The sequence below is a fragment of the Heptranchias perlo genome, chromosome 5 (assembly GCF_035084215.1).
Source record: "Heptranchias perlo isolate sHepPer1 chromosome 5, sHepPer1.hap1, whole genome shotgun sequence".
In the NCBI taxonomy this organism is placed as follows: domain Eukaryota; kingdom Metazoa; phylum Chordata; class Chondrichthyes; order Hexanchiformes; family Hexanchidae; genus Heptranchias; species Heptranchias perlo.
The window spans coordinates 103,131,441-103,154,385 of NC_090329.1; the positions used below are offsets into that span (position 1 = coordinate 103,131,441).

Consider the following 22,945-nt stretch of genomic DNA (forward strand, 5'->3'; position numbering starts at 1 on the left):
GACCCCTCGTCATTGACTCTCCAACCACTCTATCAAAACTCTTCATAATTTTGAAAACCTCTATTAAATCCCCAGTTAGTGTCTGCTCTAGTGGAAAGTCTCTCAGTACCTCAAGACTCTCCTCAATTCTTGCTGCTGCCCACCCAGTTAGCACCACAAAATCAGGTGCAGCCAACAGAGAATCTGTGTCATGCACTGTACCTCTCATGAAGAGGGCAAGGAGACACCTTGTTCCCAGGCTCCATCAACCTTGCTTCATCACCAACTGCTAAGAGGTGCAAGCTCTGAGGTGACTCATTCTGTTTTATCCCTTTTTATGAGAAATGGAACATCTTTCCTAAACTCATCGTGTCCTCTTTGAAGGCTCAGCCAAAGTTAAGAAATTTATATGTGAGTTGAGATTACAAACGATGCCCTTTGGCACTACATGTTATAATACAACTAACCCTATGTTTCAAACATAATTACACAAATGACTGCATGAAGGTATGCAAGGATGTGCATTCTTCCTTTGTGGAAACTATTGGACACAACAGATTACTCTGTTCAAGTCTGCATAAATATTTTATTGTACTTTTAAAAAAAAAGTTCAAATTATAATTTTCCAGAAATAATGTATTAGAATAGATTATTTGAAAGTCACTTTATACAGCCTGCAATACAACATTTAGATATCAGTGCATATCCAGCATGGCTCAACAAGGGGACACTATTATTATAAGCCATTCATAAAATATAACCTACTGTTGTTAGTAGTTTCCTTTTTCCAGAATACAGCAGAAATCTGTCTGAGGTCATAGAGTTTTGCATTATCATACCACATTATATTACTGTTCCGTCACTGAAGGTACTATTAATAATAACCGACCTACACTTTCAACATAATACTGGACACAAAGTTAAGTCTTTCAAGAATTCTGAACTGTGTAAAATTAGATCATCCTCATGAGCATAAATTATATGTGCAAGTTCATTAAAAAAAAATGAATACATTTAGAATAATTGTATCAAATACATTACACAAACCTAAACTAAGGCAGGAGGAGTTATCTATAGCACAGTGTGCCAAAAACATTTTATAAACTGTTTGCAATAGAACCTGCTTGGCAGGTTTTTTTTAAGTTACACATCAAAATGACTTTTCTATTGCTGAATTGTTGCTGATATTCTCGGTTGTCATCCATTGAAAGCATGAATCTCCTCATTGCTGAATCCCAACTCTTTGAAGAAGCTGTAGAGGAGAAACAATGTAATCAACAATTAATACAGTGAATATTCTGTCACTTAGAATAACCAAAAGATCACAAGTAATAATTGTTCTCCAATGGGAAGGGGAGTGGGGGGGTGCAAGTGTCTCCTCTGAAAATGTAGGGGACAGGAACACTTTTCCACATTGTCTTAGCATTGAGTACTCCCACTCTTAGGGCAGCATTGTAATGCAGAGTAAAAGTTCCTCAATGCTGCCCAATTTCAGAAGAACACATTCTACTTTACCATTTCTGATTTTCCAACACCAGGCATTAGAATGGCTACTCAGAGTAAAATCTGCTCTCAATTTATACTAAATTAGGGGTAGCTTTCTGTTGTGGAGTTACACTCACTAGGAACCTAACTGAGTTCCACTCAAACACATTTCACACAGAAGCCTTACGACCAACAGAAAGAGACTTTCATCCATCAGTCATAGAATGATACAGCACAGAAGGAGGCCATTCGGCCCATCGTGCTTGTGCCACCTCTTTGAAGGAAAGAAAAATTTGCATTTATATAGTGTTTTTCACGATCTCAGGACGTCCCAAAGCGCTTTACAGCTAATGAAGTATTTTTGAAGTGTAGTCACTGTAGTAATGTAGGAAATGCAGCAGCCAATTTGCGCACAGCAAGCTCCCACAAACAGCAATGTGATAATGACCAGATAATCTGTTTTTGGTGATGTTGGTTGAGGGATAAATATTGGCCAGCTCACCAGGGATAGCTCCCCTGCTCTTCTTTGAAATAGTGCTTTTGCGTCCAGCTGAGAAGGCTGACGGGCCTCAGTTTTAACGTCTCATCCGAAAGACGGCACCTCCAATAATGCAGTGCTCCCTCAGTACTGCACTGGAGTGTCAGCCTAAATTTTGGGCTCATGTCTCTGGAGTGGGACTTGAACCCATGACCTTCTGATTCAGAGGCAAGAGTGCTACCAACTGAGCCATGGCTGACATCACTGACACTAATTGGACAGAGCTATCAAATTAGTCCCACCCCCCTGCTCTTTCCCCATTGCCCTGCAATTTTTTCCACTTCAAGTATTTATCCAATTCCCTTTGAAAGTTATTACTGAATATGCTTCCACTACCCTTTCAAGCAGTGCATTCCAGATCATTAGAAATTCGCTGCTTAAAATTTTTTTTCCTCATATGGCCTCTGGTTCTTTTGCCAATTATCTTAAGTCTGTGTCCTCTGGTTACCGACCCTTCTTCCACTAGAAACAGTTTCTCCTCATTTACTCTGTCAAATCTCCCCTTAACCTTCTGTGCTCTAAGGAGTACAACCCCAGATTTTCTAGTCTCCACACGTAACTGAAGTCCGTCATCCTTGGTAACATTCTAGTAAATCTCCTTTGCATCCTCTCTAAGGCCTTGACATCCTTCCTAAAGTGTGGTGCCCAGAATTGGCCTAACCTGTGTTTTATAAAGGTTTAGCATAACTTCCTTGTTTTTGTATCCTATGCCTCTATTTATCGAGCCAAGGATCCTGTATGCCTTTTTAACAACCTTCTCAACTTGTCCTGCCACCTTCAAAGACTTATGTACATACACCCCCAGGTCTCTCCACAGTCTGGTTTGAATTTGAACCCAAGTCCAGAGGTGAAAGACCATTCTGCCAACTCACTGTACCAACTTGTCACCGGAGAGAGCATCTGCAAGTTACTGACAGACATGTTTTAATTTTGGATGATGGGAAAATTTGAGTCAGATCATTCAGGCAATGAGAGGAAACCGATCTTAAATCAATTGAAGAAATTAAAATGAATCACAAAATTGAAGATTTTAATTATCATTAAAGAACTCAGACCAGTTCATGATGCTAATGCAGAGCTACTTCTGGACCTGTAAAGTTATAATAGACTGAGAAGGAGTCTACATTTGATTTAGCACTGAGCTCGAGATGACCTATGAGTCCACAGGAGAGGTGAAAGAGGGAGTTAAACTTGGAAAAGGGAATACAATCAATAATAGGAAATTCTTAAGGATATACCAGAGATGCTGCAAATGAAATACATATCGTATGCAAGTACAAAGTTTAGACCTACACGTAAATGACTAAACAGTAAAGTTAAAGATAAAATAGAAGAAAAGTACAAACATTTAAAAAGATTTAAGAAAACAAAGTAGCACTGGAAAATATATAAAAATGAGTTGGGAAAAGACAACCTTGAACAAAGAGGACAAATGGGAAAAATAAATTGAAGGGATATTCACACCAATTAAAAATGATTCTGCACATGTTCACGGTAGGCAAAGTATTAAAGGCCCCTTGAATATGAGAGTGCAAAACATCACTAAGTTTAAAATGATGAGTTTGCTCTAAACAAAATGATAAGCCCTTTTCAACAGGCTAACTCAGTACAATCAGAGGAGATAAAATGGGAGGTGTTGAATATGGTTTGAGGGAGGACATTAAATATTACTCATGAGCTAAAAAGCAGAGAAGAAATTCGAACAAGATGACTCACTAAAGAGTCTGTTATATCACATAGCAAACACAGATATATGGCACAAAGTCACTAGGCTTGAATATAACCTTCTCAATATAAAAGAGACAAGATATAAATTATTTAGGACAAATAAAGAACAAAATGAGAAAAACTGTTTGCATGGCATTGGAGAGATGTGAAGAGTATACTGTAAAATCTAAAATCATTCTTATATTTCTACAGTGCCGTCAACTTCTGATATATGAGTCTTGAATATTCAACAGCAGTGAAAAATATAAAATTACTTGCGCCAGCACCATTATCGCAGCAGAGATCTACTTTTTTTTAGTGCGTCTCCTGATCTGCCAGCAATACTTCAACTTTCTCTATTTGCCTTTTAACCATGCTGAGCTTGTTCAGGATATACTTGCATCATAATGTAAAGCTGCCTCATGACACAAATACATGTGATGCACAGGGCCAGCTTAGCATCTGTTCATAGGTTTCAAATTGACACTCTCTTAAAACTGTGCCTCTGCTCGTTTAGAAGCATGTTGGAGGACAATTCCAAAAACTGAACGCATGTGTAAAAGACAGGGTTTCCACTTTCCACTTAACATAGGAATAGGAGTAGGTCCTTCAGTCCCTCAAGCCTGTACTGCCATTCAATTAGATCATGGCTGATTTATATCTTAACCCCATCTACCTGCCTTGGTTCTGTAACTCTTAATACCTTTGCCTAACAAAAATCTATCAATCTCGGTTTTGAAATTTTCAATTGACCCCCAACCTCAACAGCTATTTGGGGGAGGAGAGTTCCAGACTTCTACTACTCTTTGTGCGAAGAAGTGCTTCCTGACATCATCCCTGAATGGCCTAGCTTTAACTCTAAGGTTATACCCCTTGTTCTGGACTCCCCACCAGAGGAAATAGTTTCTCTCTATCTACCCTATCAAATCCTTTAATTATCTTAGAGGGGATCTCATTGAAACATATAAAATTCTGACAGGGCTAGACAGACTGGATGCAAGGAGGATGTTTCCCCTGGCTGGGGGGGGTCTAGATCGAGGGGTCACAGTCTCAGGACACGGGGTAGGGCATTTAGGACTGAGATGAGGAGAAATTTCTTCACTCAGGGTGGTGAACCTGTAGAATTCTCTACCACAGAAGGCTGTGGAGGCCAAGTCACTGAATATATTTAAGAAGGAGCTAGATAGATTTCTAGACACAGAGGCCATTAAGGGGTATGGGGAGAGAGCAGGAATATGGTATTGAGGTAGAGCATCAGCCATGATCATATTTAATGGCGGAGCAGCTCGAAGGGCCAAATGGCCTATTCCTGCTCCTATTTTCTATCTTAAGCACCTCAATCAGGTCACCCATTCATAGAATCATACAAAATTACGTCACAGAAAGAGGCCATTCGACCCATTGGGCCTGATTTTAGCAGGCCTGCGGGTTTCCGGCGGGTTGGGTTTCGGGTGCGTGGCCTCCGCACCCGGTGAAATTAGTGGGTTGCCCGCGCGATCGTAGCAGGCAATGCACTAATTGGAATCACTTACCTGCTCCTCCGGGGTCCGCGCTGCTGGTCTGCGCGTCGGGCGGGCTGCGCATGCGCAGTACGATCTGTCAGCTGGAGGCTCTCTAGTTAAAGGGGCAGTCCTCCACTGACAGATGCTGCAACCAATGGAACAAATTACAGCATGGAGCAGCCCAGGGGGAAGGCTGCTCCCAGTTTAATGATGCCTCACCCCAGGTATCATCAGATGGGGTGAGGAGGAGGGGAAGGACAGAGATCTTCCACCCGGCGGGCGGGAGGAAGCGGCCTGCCTCTGCCACCAAGAAGGCCTGGCTCAAGGTGGCAGAGGGGGTCACCTGCGCCACCAACATATCGCCCACCTGCATACAGTGCAGGAGGCGCTCCAATGACCGCAGTAGGTCAGCCACAGTGAGAACACGAAGTCTTTCCCCTACACTCCGTCTGCCACAACACTGCCCCCACCCCACATCTCCTTCGGCACCGCCAACACCACTCTGTCACATCACCCCTCATACCCACTCAAACCCCATCCTCATCTTACCTGCACCTACTCACCTCGCCAGTACTCACCCCGCCACTAACACGCAACCCAATCCTCATACAATCTCATGGCTCGATCCCATACTCACCCTCTCGTGCATCTCCCTCACGGCCAGCCTCACTCAACCTGCCACCACCTGTGCTGCAGCCACAGGGCATGCATCACATATGTGCAGTAGGCAGCGTACGGCAAACGTGCCGTGAGCATGAAGGGGATGCACAAGGGTGTCTGAGGGTTTGCCATGGGTGTTACCCATATTGAATCTCAGAGCAACAAACATCACACATTATATTGGCACTACCACGGCCATGTCTCCGCGAATCCTGTCTGTTGTGTCCAATAATGCCCGCTCCTGGGTATCACTATGAGGACCCACCACTGATGCCACCCATTGTGTTACTGCAGAGTAGGTGCAGATGTATTTGCAGGGCTCTTCCGTGCAGACGACTGAGAGACATCGGCGGTGTGCCCGGCTGCACCCTGGAAGGATGCGGAGGAGAAGTTGTGGAGGGCAGTGGTGACTTTGGCAGCGACAGGTAAGCAGATGGTGCTGGGGCCAGCCAGGAGCAGTTCGGCATGAAAGAGCCTGCAGATCTCCACGACTACGTCGAGTGAATCTGCGCCTCCGTGTGCACTGCTGCTCGGAGAGGTCCGGGGAGCTGCGCCTCGGTCTGTGGACCCTGTGGCGAGGGTAGTGCCCTCTGCGACGAGTCTCTCTCTGCGGTTGCCCTCCCTCCTGCTGTGCAGGTGGGCGTGCAACAGCACCGTGTTGGGGGGCTCCACGTCTCTGCGGCGGACGACGTGGACTGCGAGGCTGCTAGGGCTGGTCATGCTGTTCGTCCTCTGAGGGTGTCCACGCACCACCCATCTGACAGGTGTTGGTCTGAGGGGTTGTGCAGGGTAGGTGGGTGGTTCCTCGGACTGGGGCTGCGGTTTCGCGTCGGTCTGTCCTCTGGCTTGGCGGGGGGTGGTGGGGGCAGGGGTTGCCCTATGTGACGCGGTGGCCTCCTGCGTGGGTGAGGGCTCTCCCCCCCTCCCCCCAACCCCCGTGGAGTGCACCTTGGCAGCTGCCACAGGCTGCTGGCTGCAACACGCCTGGTTGGAGGGAGACTGTTTCCCCCAGTGTGTGAAACACTCTGCGTTGAAGGTAAAATCCCACACTTCCTGTTTTGACAGCTGATTCAGCTCATTTAATGACCTCAACAAGCAAGGTAAGTACACTCAAGTGGAACCCCGCTGGCTTTAATTGCCTGCGGGATTCCCACCAGCGGGGGCCGCGCACGCAGCCCCGCACGTCATCGGGGAACCCGGAAGTGGTCGGGATCGTGGCGCGATCCGGTCACGTGACTGGATATCGGGATTTTCGGGGGCCCCCCCGCTGGAAACCCACAGGAAACCAGACGGTAAAATCGAGCCCATTGTGTCCGTGCCAGCTGAAAAAGAGCTATCCAGCTTAATCCCGCTTTCCAGCATTTGGTCCGTAGCCCTGTAGGTTACTGCACTTCAAGTGCACATTCAAGTACTGTTCAAATGAGTTGAGGATTTCTGCCTCTACCACCCTTTCAGGTAGTGAGTTCCAGACCCCCACCACTCTCTGGTGAAAAAAAATTCACCTCAGCCCCCCTCTAATCCTTCCACCAATCACTCAAGCTGTGGCCTAACTAATGTTTTATACAGTTCTAGCATAACCTTCCTCCTCTTATATTCTATGTCTCAGCTAATAAAGGAAAGTATCCCCTTTGCCTTCTTAACCACCTTATCTACCTGATCTGCTAGCTTCAGGGATCTGTGGACATGCACTCCAAGATCCCTCACTTCCTCGACACCTCTCAGTATCCTCCCATTTATTGTGTACTCCCTTGCCTTGCTTACCCTCCCCAAATGCATGACCTCACACTTCTCCGGATTGAATTCTATTTGCCACTTTTCTGCCCATCTGACCAGTCCACTGATATCTTCCTCCAGTCTACAGCTTTCCTCCTCTCTATCAATCTCACAGCCAATTTTTGTATCATTTGCAAACTTCTTGATCAAGCCCCCCACATTCAAGTCCAAATCATTAAAATATACCACAAAAAGCAAGGGACCTAGTACTGAGCCTTGCAGAACCCCACTGGAAATAGCCTTCCAGTCACAAAAACACCTGTCAACCATTACCCTTTGCTTCCTGCCACTGAGCCAATTTCAGATCCAACTTGCCATTTTCCCATGGGCTTTTACTTTTTTGACCAGTCTGCCATGTGGGACCTTGACAAAAGTCTTGCTAAAATCCATGTAGACTACATCAAATGCGTTACCCTCTTCGACCCTCCTTGTTACCTCATCAAAAAATTCAATCAAGTTAGTCAGAAACAACCTTCCCTTAACAAATCCATGCTGATTGTCCTTGATTAACCTGTGCCTTTCTAAATGACGATTTATGCTGTCCCTCAGAATTGATTCCAATAATTTGCCCACCACCGAGGTTAGACTGACTGGCCTATAATTACTCAGACGCTCTCTTTCTCCCTTTTTAAACAATGGCACGACGTTAGCAGTCCTCCAATCCTCCGGCACCACGCCTGTAGCCAGGGAGGATCGGAAAATGATGGTCAAAGCCTTTGCTATTTCCTCCCTTACTTCTCTTAACAGCCTGGGATACATTTCATCCGGGCCTGGTGTTTATCTACTTTCAAAGATGCTAAACCCCTTAACTTGTCTCACTATGTTTATCCCATCCAATATTTCACACTGCTTCTCCTCCTTAACTACAATCTCTGCATCGTCCCCCTCTTTAGCGAAGACAGATGCAAAGTATTCATTAAGAACCATACCCACATCTTCCGCCTCCACACATAGGTTACCTTTTTGGTCTCTAATAGGCCCTACTCTTTCCTGAATTATCCTCTTGCTCTTAATGTATTTATAAAACATCTTTGGGTTTCCCTTAATTTTACTTGCCAGTATTTTTTCATGTCCTCTCTTTGCTTTCCTAATTTGCTTTTTAATTTCACCCCTGCACTTTCTATACTCCCCTAGACTTTCTGCAGTATTGAGCTCTCGGTGTCTGACATAAGCTTCCCTTTTTTGCCTTATCTTACCCTGTATGCTCCTGGTCATCCGGGGGCTCTAGATTTGGCAGTCCCACGCTTTTCCTTTGTGGGAACATGTTTACTCTGAACTCCTTGAATCTCCCCCTTGAATGCCTCCCACTGCTCTGACACTGATTTACCTTCAAGTAGCTGTTTCCAGTCCACTTTTGCTAAATCACTTCTCCTAAATCACTTCTCAGTTAATAAAATTGGCCTTTCCCCAATTTAGAACTTTTACTCCTGTTCTATCTTTGTCCTTTTCCATAACTATGCTAAATCTAACTGAATTATGATCACTACCACCAAAATGCTCTCCCACTGATACTCTTTCCACCTGCCCAGCTTCATTCCCTAAAACTAAACCCAGATCTACCCCCCCATTGTTGGGCTTGTACGTACTGGTTAAAAAAGTTCTCCTGAATGCAATTTAAGAATTCTGCACTATTCCATACCTTTTGCACCGATTATATCCCAGTTAATATTAGGGTAGTTGAAATCCCCTATTATTGCCCTATTGTTTCTGCACTACTTAGAAATTTGCCTACATATTTGCTCTTCTATCTCCCTCTGACTGTTTGGGGGTCTATAGTACACTCCCAGAAGTGTGACTGCCCCTTTTTTGTTCTTTAGTTCAACCCATGTGGCCTCATTTGATGATCCTTCTAACATATCATCCCTCCTCACAGCTGTAATTGTTTCTTTAACCAATAATGCCACCCCCCTCCTTTTTTATCCCCCTCTCGATCTCGTCTGAAAACCCTGTAACCAGGAATGTTGAGCTGCCATTCCTGCCCCTCTTTAAGCCATGTTTCAGAAATAGCTAAGATATCGTACTTCCACGTGTCTACCTGTGCCCTCAGCTCATCTCCTTTATTCACTATACTCCCTGCATTGAGGTATATACCTTTAAGCACTGCCACCGTTAATCTTCTATACTTGAGGAATATAGGGGAGTGAAAGTACAGGATAGTGTAAACATGGGAACGGAACACACATAGGTCAGTTTGCTGTTGCCGTGCCAGTAAATGTAAAAGCACATAAATATACTGCCAGTATTCAAAAATTGATTCATACAGTCTAACACAATTTATATGAATTTGTGTGAATGTGAACCAATGGAGGAGTTCGAGTTAAATGCAAAATATTAATGATACTGGATATCTGACAAAACAGAAAAATAGAAACCTACACCAGGCCGGCCAGCAGCTGCGGAGAGAACAGACAAGTTAATGTCTCAGGTGAGGGTCCTTCTTCAGAATTGAAGGGTCCACACCCCAAATGTCAACCTATCGGTTTTCTCTATAGATACCGACTCACCTGCTCTGTCTTTCTAGCATTTTCTGTGTTCCTTTGAGGAATATTATGAGACAGCTTTTCAAAAGTTATGTTTACCAAGTCCCATGGAGGAATCAAGAAAACAAGAGTGGAGGGGGGTTGCCATAAAAACTTAAGACAGCATTGCAATGGGGTTTAAATTTCTCCAGAAACAGAATATCTCATTAGGTGGAGATACAGGGCTGCTGGTTTGTTCTAGCCACAGACAGGCTGAACTTTTAGGTCAGCAAAGTGATTTTTTTAATATCAATAAAAGTCTGAAATGAAAAAAGTGTCATCAGTCACCAATGCAGGGCAACAGATGCAAAAGTCATTAGTATATTAATTTGTACAAATAGTCACATAAATTGAAAAGCAAATCTTCAACACTGACAATTGAGTATTTATGAGACTGCATGAGTAGTGTTATATTCAGCTGCAGCCTTTGTACAGACAAAAAGATACAGAGGCAGTGGAAACAATTCAAAGAATAATAAAGATGACTACAGGTTTTACAGCTATAGAAAAAAGTCAAGAAAGCCAAATCTGTTTTCATTAAAAAAACATTACAGGGACTTTGATCAAAGTCTTAAAATAATGAAGGGAATAAATTAAATTAAATGGATGCAAGAAAATGTATTTTGAACAAAACAAGGACACTATAATGTCAGAATGGAGGTGTAGCCTTTTACATGAAAGTGAACTTTATAATGCAGGTGGGCCTATTTGGTCTAGGTGAACAAAGTGGAGAAACCCTATATATAGGGATGAGAGGCATTGAGGGACGGAAACTAACTATGGGTAGATATAGATATATTTTTCTCTAGAGAATGGTAACAAAGGGAAATGACCGATGTGGACAACAATGGAAGCAATGCAGGGAATAAGAACAAAAAGTGAGATTGTTGGTACAATTTTAAAGGGGGAGCAGGAACAGAGAAACCTGGACATTCGCATACACAAATCTTTGAAGGTGACAGGACAAGTCGATAAGGCTGTTAAAAAAGCATATGGGATCCTGGGTTTTATAAATGGAGGCATAGAGTACAAAAGCAAGGACGTTATGTTAAACCTTTATAAATCACTGGCTGGGCCTCAGCTGGTGTATTGTGTCCAATTCTGCGTACCACATTTTAGGAAGGATGTCAAGGCCTTGGAGAGGGTGCAGAGGAGATTTACTAAAATGGTTCTGACGAAAGGTCTTTGACCTGAAACGTTAACTCTTTTTCTTTCTCCACAGATGCTGCCTCACTTGCATTTTCTGTTTTTATTTCAAATTCCCAGCATCTGCAGTATTTTGCTTTTGATTTACTAGAATGGTACCAGGGATAGGACTTCAGTTATGTGGAGAGACAATAGAAGCTGGGATTGTTCTCCTTAGAGCAGAGAAGGTTAAGGGAGATTTAATAGAAGTGTTCAAAATTATGAAAGGTTTTGATAGAGAAAATAAGGAGAAAGTGTTTCCGCTGGCATGAGGGTCGGTAACCAGAAGAAACAGATTTAAGATAATTGGCAAAAGAACCAGAGGGGAAATTAGGAGAATTTTTTTCTACGCAGTAAGTTGTTATGATCTGGATGCATTGCCTGAAGGGGTGGTGGAAGCAGAAGGGGTGGGGGAAGCTGGTGAAAGCAGATAACTTTCAAAAGGGAATTGAATATATACTTAAAATGGTAAAATTTGCAGGGCTATGGGGAGTGGGACTTAATTGGATAGCTCTTTCAAAGAGCCGGCACAGGAACGATGGGCCGAATGGCCTCCTTCTGTGCTGTACAATTCTATGATTCCTAAAATATAAATCTATGGGTAGCAAAATGGACCAAAACGAATATAAAAATAAGGTAAAGGAGTTTATTAGGAGAACTAAAATAAAAAATGATGCTAGGCTAGCAGAGAACATTAGAAGAAATGTCAAGCATTTATATAAATACATTTGCAGCAAGCAAAAAAGGAGGAAAGGAAAAGGAAAAAAAGGGAAGGAAAGAACTTGTATTTATTCCCCAAAGCGCTTCACAACCAATGAAGCACTTTTGAAGTGTGGTCACTGTTGTAATGTAGAGAAACACGGCAGCCAATTTGTACACAGCAAGGTCCCACAAACAACCATGAGATAAATGACCAAATAATCTGTTTTGGTAGTACTGGTTAGGGATAAATGTTGACCAGGACCCTGGGACAATTCCCCCGCTCTCTTTTGAATAGTGTCATGCAATCTTTTACGTCCACCCGAGGGGGCAGACGGGACCTTGGTTTAATGTTTCATCTGAAAGATGGCAGCTCCAACAATGCAGCACTCCCTCAGTACTGCACTGGAGTGTCAATCTAAATTATGTGCTCACATCCTGGAGTAGGGCATGAACCCACGACCTTCTGACTCAGGGGTGAGGCAACCCCACTGCACCAAGGGTGGGGTCCACTGAAAGATCCCAATGGTGATATGATAAAGATATTTTGCGAATCTATCTATTATTTATATATATATATATATATTTACACACACTCTAGATCATATAATGCAGTGAGACTTTACATGCAACAGATCAAACAAAAGCCAAGACAAGAAAAAATGAGGAAATGAAAACAACCTCTCATAACTGCTTTTTGATTTGATTTTGCCAAAAAATCCACGACGACTAACCTATTCATCTGCCATTTTAAAATTATTATGGAATCACAGATGTGACTTCAATTAAAGCTTAAATAGTTGTGATTGACATTTGGCCATCTCTGCAACATCTCTCCCTCCCAAACAATTAGCTCTCCAACACTATCTTCTAAAGATTGAAAGATGTATGATTTAAAACTCTGCAGTATCTCATCAGCTTCGGTTCCATATATCACGTTGCACCCAAACTCAGAATAACTAAGTACCAGGACTTGGAAGTGTGGGAAGTAATCAGAAAAAGGAAAAATGGAGATTAAAAAAAAATCAGGCACAAACACAAAAAAATTAAGTGAGAAATTACAGAGGAAATTAAGAAAGATCAAGGTAGAAGGAAAATTAAGAAGGATCAAGCTCAATTGCTAAATTTAAATGTGAGATAGATTGCTTTTTGGCAACCAAAGGTATTATGGGATATTCATCAACATACATGTGGAAGCTGAGCCCATGTCTGTGGATAATGTCGCCAAGGGGCAGTATGTAGATGAGGAAGAGGAGGGGGCTAAGGATAGATCCTTGGGGACTCCAGAGGTAAAGCTGCCGGGGTGGGAAGGAACGGTATTGCTGAAGGTGATCTGTCTACAATTGGATAGGTAAGAGTGGAACATGCAAGGGTAATCCAATTGAACTGGACAACGGAGAGAAGGCATTGAAGGAGGATGGTGTGATCAACTGGTGCAGGGATAATTCACCACGTCATAGTTAGAGGATGTAATTTGTCACTTTGATTAGGGCTGTTTCGGTGCTGTGGCAGGGATAGAAACCCTGACTGGAGAGATTCAGACATGGTATTAGGGGAAGCTACAGCATGCTTAAGATCTTTGAGGAGAAAAGGAAGTTGGTGATGGGGTGGTATTTGAAAGGACAGAGGGGCCATGGTTTTTTTTTTTAAAAAGGAGGGGGATGATGACGGAAGTTTTGAAAGAGAATGGTGCCAGGAAGGGAAGTTGGGCGGTCAGCAGTTTAGTGGGAATGGGGCCGAGAGAACAGGAGCTTAGGCTCATGGACAAAATGATCCTGGAGTTGTGGGAAGTTTTGGCGGAGGAGAGTGAGGACCGATAGTGCTTGATGTGGTTCAGCCAGATCTGGTGATAGATGGCCGAACCAGTGGTGCTCCAGATACTCTCACGTCCCTGCCCCTTGGGTTTGAGGGAGCACAAATGGGGCCAGAGAGTTCGGGGGGGGGGGGGGGGGGGTGAGAAAAGAGAGCATTGTAGGGCTGTTGCAGATTGTAGACATAGGGAGGGGCGAGGACATGATGCAGATTAAATACAAGAATGGGAATTTTAAAATTGAGGCAGTGAGGGACTGGGAGCCAATGTAGGTCGGCAAAGACAGTGGTGATAGGCAACCAGGACTTGTTGCTGGATAGGATATGAGCAGCAATGTTTTGGATGAGTTGAAATTTACGAGGTGGCAGACGGGAGGCCGGCTGGACAGCATTGGAATAGTCAAGTTTGGAGATGATAAAGGCATGGATGAGGGTTTCAGCGACAAATGAGATAACGTAGGGATGGTGGCAGGTGATGTTACAGAGGTGGAAGTAGGTAGTCTATGTGATGGAAAAGATAGGAGATGGGGTGAGATCAGGGTTGAATATGCTGCCGAGATGTGAACAGTTTGGTTCAGCCTGAGACAGTGGCCGGGGAGGGGAATGGAATCGCCAGCAAAGAAACTAAGACAATAAATAAGACTACACTGATAATAAGGTAAGCCATGGTGCCTGGTTAGAGGTGAAGACAGACTGTGGAAATTTGATTTGAAGCAGAATATCATGCTGTGTAATTTGAATACTACATTACATACCCAACAGCTTGCTCAGTGAAGGAGGTTGGACCACAGACACACACAAGTGTTTTCAACTCTTTGGTGTGCCCAGTCAAAAATTCTGAACAAAGGGACATTTCAATCTTTCCCCGTTTCCCTGCCCATTCGGGATGAGGCTCCGACAGGATATATTCAACCTCAAACCTAAACAGACAAATAGAGAGATATTTTTAGACAATGTAATTCAGTGAGATTTCACTACAATGCAGAGTTTAACTAATGTTTCTCTTTTTATTTTACATAGTGTAGCATAGAAATTGTAGCCCATTGCCTGATCACTCGCTCTAGAATCATAGGCTTTAAGATTACATTGTGCAAAGAGTAGCTTCCAAATACAATGCGCTTTTGGAAAATTCCTTGGTCCACTACTTTTAGAGGCAATAGCCTGTTTAAAATAAATGGCTAGTACACCATTAAAACGGTAGACCAAGGAATTTGATAAGAATGAGTTAAACGTTTGAACCGCATAATTTCAAGGCACTAATCATAGATACTTTGGTAGAGGAGGAGGTCGGAGGTCAACCAAATCAGTTTCTTTTTAAAGATATCACTGACCCAGAATGAACTACATTATATGTTATTCTGTGAGAAGGTGAGAATTGTGTTCAATATCCAAGCTAAATAACCTGTTTACCTTCTCTTGCCGGCACTTTCCCTGTAACCATCAATATCTTAAAGTGTTCATCTAATTTCCCCTCAAATATGGTAATTGACTCAGTTTCAATAGCTACCTACAGCAATACATTTCATATTCTAATGACGCATTGAGAGAATTCCTTTGAACCTTCCCCTTTAGGCACCTAGAAGTAATCTCTTTGTTACTGATTCACCTGTCAGTGGAATTAATTTTTCCACTGTTTACCCTCTCAACTCCTTTCATAATTTTGAACATTTCTGTTAGACTTGCCCCTCCCCTTTAGCCTCCTACACTGTAGCTTTAGGTACAATTTTATCTGCTTTGCTGTACCTAAACACAGCAATACTTTTGAATGAGACACACTGGCCCAGATTTTCCTACAACGGTGAGATGGGCGACGTAGACCATAGATTTAGCCGCCTAGTGCGGCCATCTCACCACTGAAAACGTACTCGATATTTTCCCACCTATTGAAATTAGAATGCAGCGAGCATAGTGGCAAATCAGAAGTGGCGCAGCCAATGTCCATTGACAAATGTTTGCTATCAATTCCCATTTTGATCACTTAAATAGTTTTGCATTATTCGTCCACCCGATGATAACATTTTATTCTGGTTTATAGAAGTGTATATTCGACTCGTGAGTCCCGTTTTCACGAAGTTACCACAAATCTGTTAGTAGGGTTATTTATTGTGTTTTCTAAAGTTGTGGGTGTAATATGGGCAGCACGTGCAGCTGCAGATAACTGAGCTAATTGAAGATCTCGAAATTGTAATAGTTTTCAGATGTTGGTGGGCAAATTCATATCAAAGCATGCATCCTGTGTTTTGCAGAGGAAATATTTAAAACTCAATACAAGATCTGCAAGAAGTAATTATTTAATAATTATTTTTTCAGATATCCCTGCATTTAAATTCAGAGCTCTATTAGCCTTTAAATAGACCAATTTCACATTTATTTCCTCAACAAAATATTTACTGATGCAGTATCCAACTGATGTGGAATCTAATGTATTTATCAATATGAATTCCGAAAGAAGCGTGTATTTGGATCGATAGTCTATGTTAAAATTAGCAATTGATGCCGTTAAGGGACAAGAGATCGGTGAAACGATGCAAACATTAAATGGCTTCAAAAATTCAATTCTATTTAACAGGAAACTTTCCGGCCAGATAATGGCCCCGAAATTTATGGGGAGGCTGGGAGGGTGCGGGCGAGGCCAAAAATGAAAATGGACGAAGAACCCAGAAAGGTCGGAGCACAGGAGTTCTGCTAATCCTAATGGCAGGACCTCTAACATTTTGTAGGTCTTTCTCCCGCCTGGCAGATGGCCAAATGGGCAGCCTGGGCCGGCGGGAACAAGAGCGACAGGAGGCCGCAGCCAGGGACCTCCGGTGACGGTCCCCGGCAATCGGGAGGGGGAAGAGGCCCGCAATCGGGGGGCGGGGGGGGACGGGGGACGGGCTGGTGGGAGTCAGCAATCAGGGCTGGGGTAGGCCGAAGGCTTCCTTGAAGGGACGGAGGGAGCAATCCTAGTCCTCCTGGCTCATTAGAAGGTCTGAAAAAGGCACTTACTTTGGGGAGCCAGCAGCTCCCACCTCCCTTTCACTTCTGGGTTCCCCGATCCCTGGGATGCCTGTGCATCAACAGTAAATTTCAAATCGAGCTCCCAATTGCACTGTGGGAGCCTGATTTAAATATGTTAATTTAGTGTCCCGTCTCTCCACAGTGGCGGGGGGGGGGGGGGGGGGGGGGGAGGGGAAACACATGGACGTCCCGATATCCGCCACCGTAGAAAGGCAGTGGGCGCGTGCACGGCAGGTTGCGGTCACATTGCCCATATTTCATTTTTTTTTTTAACTCCACCCAAACCATATCCCGTCCGTCGTGGGAGGGGTTTATGTCGAGGCCAATAGGTCTTAAAGACAATTATTTTTGCATTAGCTAAACAAATCAGCAAAGCTCAGTAAAAAGACATCTGTTATACATGCATGCTGTTTTGATTTCTGCTAGTTTTAATGAGACATAATTAGATGCTATTTTGCTGCAGTTCTCATTTGTGTGAGCCAAAATATAGGTTATTTCATAAACCTGACTGTGTTTTGCTGCGGCATTCACCAATTCTTTTACAATACCTATTGTAGATAGATAGATAGAAAGCCCACCATCAGCAAAATCGTGATCGTCATTCATTTTACTGAGGGCTGAGCTACGTTAATTAACTGTTCACTGTTTTGGCGAGGGAAATGGCAGAGTCCCATGAAATTCTGGAGTGGCGCAAGTCACTTGCACCATAATTTCCCGGGATATTTGTGCCATAAATCAGGCTCTCCGACGTAGATGCCCCATTACAATGATGCGTCTCCAGGAAAATCTGGGCCATTGTCTCTGTGGCACCCTACCGAGGCACAGTACTACTACACCACAAACCAGTCATTTAACCATCACTACCATATCAAGCATTAGACCAGATAAAGAGAAATCTTTACCTCTAAAACCTAGCGAGTCACCAGCACTAATGCACTCACTGAGTTGGGAATGTTGACTATGCTCACTGTAATGGAAACCTCAGTTGATTCAGAGCAAGATCGGGGCAAAAATGATTCAATTTAAATGGAGTCTAATCTCCAAAGAGCCCTGCAGTTAGTGGTGGGCAGTTTGAGAGAGCCAATGAGATCAACCACGAGGGATGGTGTCTCTGATCTTGCTGATGCACAGTGGTCTGATCCCAGGGTCAGAACACATGCAGACATCAGCAAACGCTGTCCACAGAGACGCTTAAACTCAGATGGAGGACATTGGAACTCAGGCCTGTAGCCTGTCCCGTGTGTGTGGCCTGGTATTAGTCAGACTTGTGAAAGGCATTGCTCACTGCAACTGAAATAAGTTAAAAATCACATTTTTCCTAACATGCTGTTCATCCTGCTTAGCAGCTTACACGTGACAACATTTGCTACTGCTATCCTCTTGCTGGCTTTTGTGAAGTATTTAGCCTGTTAATGACAGCATCAGGAGATATATATGCAGGTCTCTTAAGTAATCAGAGACCACAAAATTATCCACTTTTAATTGATTCCATGTTCGTAGTTGAAGAAAGCTATGGCTCAGCCATGAATGGGTTTTGGACAAACAGTCTGATAGCACAGAGGCAGTTCAGGGGACATAAGAGGTTGCATCGGTTGGTTGCCTTGCTCTCCAGAATACCGAAGTGGGGGGGTGGTGGGGTCAGTGATGAAATAGAAGGCCACTAACCATAATTTTCTCTGGCAATGGGAACTATCCAAAGGACTGAAGAGTGGCAAATATTAGGACACCTGTTCAAAAAAGGGAAAGGGAAAAGTTTGGTGATTATAGACTACTTATCCTCACATCAATAGTAAGGAAACTGCTAAAGGCCATAATTAAAGCTCACTATTGATCCTTTAGAAAGGTATGGGATAATCAGGGATACTGTAGCCTAGTGGTTATGCTACTGGACTAGCAACCCAGAGGTCATAGCAAGCTGTGAAACTGAATTCAATAAATCTGGTAGTTTGTAGGCTGGCACCAGAAAAAAATTACCATGAAAGTTTCCAAATTGTTATAAAAACCCATCTGGTTTACTAATGTCTTTTACTAAATTATATTAATTGCTCAAAAAAGGAAGGAACATTGTACAGGCTGGTCTTTGTACAGAGTTGGAAGCCAATCTAAATGTAGGTATAGGCCAGTAAAAGTGTTTAACATTAAAGATGAATTTTGCTCTTTTATAGTTGAAAGCAATTTCATTATTGTCTAGCAGGGAATGCTGGAACACCTTCAAAATGTGTACTTATAGTGTACATCGAAGTGTTTTACTGTTACATTGGAAGTCTGACCTTACCTACCTAGTTATGAATCAAAATGAGTTATAACCTTGTTACATTACGGTTTCAGGTAACAAATCCAGAATTACGGTGTGTAACAATAACCTTAACGAAGAGGGGACTGGCTGTTAGCATGTGTTAGAACATTTCCCTTTCATGTTTGAGATCTGGGTTGATAGATGTGATGGTAGTCTGTGATAGAGGACTGAGTAGTATTCACTCCAGAAAGGTGGGCTCCTGGCTGATGTAGTGTATCGGACCAATGCCCTCAACTGAGTGATTGGCAAAACTTTTTTATGCAGCGTTAAGATCTAGAATAGTTATGTCCTGAAAGGGTGGTGGAAGCAGATTCAATCGTGGCTTTCAAAAAGGAATTGGATAAATGCTTGAAGGGAAAAAATTTGCAGGGCTACGGGGAAAGAGCAGCGGACTGGGACTAACTGGATTGCTCTTACAAAGAGCCGGCCTGGGCTCGAGAGGCCTCCTTCTGTGCTGTAACCATTCTATGATTCTATAGGATGGGACCTGCCAACCCCTATTGAGTCTGGCCTACATGTGACTCCAGTCCCACACTATGTAGTTGAGACTATGAATGCCCTCAGTGTAACGGAGGATGGGCAATGAATACTGCCTTGCCTGTGTCACCCACATCCCAAGAACAAATAAAAAGACTTGCAAAGGGTAGGTCATGCTTGTCAATATAATAAAATTCTTTGTCCAAATGCACAGTACTTTCCTCAAAGGAAATAAAATGGATGTGGACTTTGAAAAAGCATTTGATTCAGTAACACGTAAGAGACTTGCTGTGAGGCAAGTTCTCATGGCATTAATGGTAAGTGGGTGGCACAGATTAAGGGATGACTGAAGGGTAGAAAGCAGAGTAGGCTAGTGGCAAGGTTTCAGCTAATGGTGTAACTGACCAGTGACAGTTGAGACAAATCTAACATACTTCAGAATAACCTCACTGAACTCTGTTCATACAAGCGGAGAAATAAGAAACCATGCCGCCCTGTTCCAATCAGCAGACTAGAAATGTGTTTTCTGCAGCCATCTATGTATTAGCATTACTGCTGTGTTAACACCTCTACTGTTAGCACCGCATGTTACCATTATTATCGATTATACTCCTGTGACTCAGCCAACGTTGTCTACCTCATACGTTGCAGGAAAGGATGCCCCAGAGCATGGTACATTGGCGAGACCATGCAGACGCTGCGACAACGGATGAACGGACACCGCGCAACAATCGCCAAACAGGAGGGTTCCCTCCCAGTCGGGGAACACTTCAGCAGTCATGGACATTCATCCACCGACCTTCGGGTAAGCGTACTCCAAGGCGGCCTTCGAGACACACGACAACGCAAAATCGTCGAGCAGAAATTGATAGCCAAGTTCCGCACCCATGAGGACGGCCTCAACCGGGATCTTGGGTTCATGTCACGCTACACGTTACCCCACCAGCGAACAAATGTTATCTGTTTTTAATATAATGGGTCATTTGCTGGCTCTCTCTGCCTTCCGGATGTTTCTGCCTCTCTCTGTGTTTTTTTTTTCTCTGTTTTTTTTTCCCCTGTTTGTTTTTTTATTGAATGTGTATTCGGAGGTTCTGCAGGTAACACCTCTCTGTCTGAACACGGTGATTGCCTTGGCAACGGGCAGTTGCAGGGGCAGTCTGTAAACACCATTTATTATTGTTCAATATGTATAAATGCGTAGGCTTCAAGGAGATCTTGAAACATTTGCCTGAGGAAGGAGAAAATCTCCGAAAGCTTGTGAATTTAAAATAAAATTGCTGGACTATAACTTGGTGTTGTAAAATTGTTTACAACCATTATTATCATTAGGAGGCTGTTAGCACTGTGTCTAAACTGTGGGGAGTGTTAGCGCTGGACATTGTCTGAACTGTGGGGAGTGTTAGCGCTGTACATTGTCTGAACTGTGGGGAGTGTTAGCGCTGGACATTGTCTGAACTGTGGGGAGTGTTAGCGCTGGACATTGTCTGAACTGTGGGGAGTGTTAGCGCTGGACATTGTCTGAACTGTGGGGAGTGTTAGCGCTGGACATTGTCTGAACTGTGGGGAGTGTTAGCGCTGTACATTGTCTGAACTGTGGGGAGTGTTAGCGCTGTACATTGTCTGAACTGTGGGGAGTGTTAGCGCTGTACATTGTCTGAACTGTGGGGAGTGTTAGCGCTGTACATTGTCTGAACTGTGGGGAGTGTTAGCGCTGGACATTGTCTGAACTGTGGGGAGTGTTAGCGCTGGACATTGTCTGAACTGTGGGGAGTGTTAGCGCTGGACATTGTCTGAACTGTGAGGAGTGTTAGCGCTGTACATTGTCCGAACTGTGGGGAGTGTTAGCGCTGGACATTGTCTGAACTGTGGGGAGTGTTAGCGCTGGACATTGTCTGAACTGTGAGGAGTGTTAGCGCTGTACATTGTCCGAACTGTGGGGAGTGTTAGCGCTGTACATTGTCTGAACTGTGAGGAGTGTTAGCGCTGTACATTGTCCGAACTGTGGGGAGTGTTAGCGCTGTACATTGTCCGAACTGTGGGGAGTGTTAGCGCTGGACATTGTCCGAACTGTGGGGAGTGTTAGCGCTGGACATTGTCTGAACTGTGGGGAGTGTTAGCGCTGGACATTGTCTGAACTGTGGGGAGTGTTAGCGCTGTACATTGTCCGAACTGTGGGGAGTGTTAGCGCTGGACATTCTCTGAACTGTGAGGAGTGTTAGCGCTGGACATTGTCTGAACTGTGGGGAGTGTTAGCGCTGGACATTGTCCGAACTGTGGGGAGTGTTAGCGCTGGACATTGTCCGAACTGTGAGGAGTGTTAGCGCTGGACATTGTCTGAACTGTGAGGACTGTTAGCGCTGGACATTGTCTGAACTGTGAGGACTGTTAGCGCTGTGCATTGTCCGATCTGTGAGGAGTGTTAGCGCTGTGCATTGTATGAACTGTGGGGCGTGTTAGCGTGTGTTTTATCTGAACTGTGGGGCATGTTAGCGCAGTACAATGTCCGAACTGTGGGGAGTGTTAGCGTGTGCGTTGTCCGAACTGTGGGGAAAGTTAGCGCTGTACATTGTCCGATCTATGGGGAGTGTTAGCGCTGTACATTGTCCGATCTGTGGGGAGGGTTAGCGCTGTACATTGTCCGATCTGTGGGGAATGTTAGCGCTGTACATTGTCCGAACTGTGGGGAATGTTAGCACTGTACGTTGTCTGAACTATGAGGAGTGTTAGCACTGTGCATTGACTGAACGCTGAGGGGTTATGCCTGCAGTGCCACTATACATTGATAACTATCTCTGCGTTGTCAAGTAGAGCTTGAAGGCTGCATTGCCTGTCTCCAGCCTGACTGCCACTGACTTGTTCAAATTACTCATTCCTGGCAGAATGCTGGGTAACTGGCGTCCAATTATACCTCCCACTTCCCTGCATTGTCTGTATACCTAAAGACTGGAGGACACATCTTCCGTTGCCCTTCGATGCATTCTTAAAAAAAAGACTAGTCGCTACTTTTCTTTTGTATCTCTTTGTTTTACAAATATGTGGCTTCATCAATTTCAATTGTTTGTTTGAAATTGATTTGCAGAAAGAAAAAAAAAATCAGAAAGTGAGCTGCTTGCATAAGCACATCTAAGGGACTACTGTTACCTTTATGTATTTTCAAAAACATTGACCACATTATATGACAATATATACACACTGCAGCATGTATAACCCTGTAAACTGTTAGAGGAAGAGAAAATTTATATGCACTGTCAACTAATGTCTTATCTACTCAGGTCCTACAGTAGTTCTACAGCAGTAATATAGTAACATACTGGAT

At 43.7% G+C, this 22,945-nt stretch overlaps 1 protein-coding gene across 3 annotated transcripts in view; it reads right to left on the bottom strand.

Moving 5' to 3' along the window:
- Positions 1-556: 556 nt before the first annotated feature.
- Positions 557-22,945, bottom strand: part of cyb5r4 (cytochrome b5 reductase 4) — a 113,559-nt gene continuing 91,170 nt past the window's right edge. For all 3 annotated transcript variants that reach the window (XM_067984943.1, XM_067984942.1, XM_067984944.1), the window contains 2 exons: positions 14,612-14,776; positions 557-1,231 (listed from right to left, as the gene is read on the bottom strand). In XM_067984943.1, the coding sequence (XP_067841044.1) occupies positions 1,177-1,231; positions 14,612-14,776 (220 nt within the window). In that variant the 3' untranslated portion in view covers positions 557-1,176. The remainder of the gene's footprint in view (positions 1,232-14,611; positions 14,777-22,945) is intronic.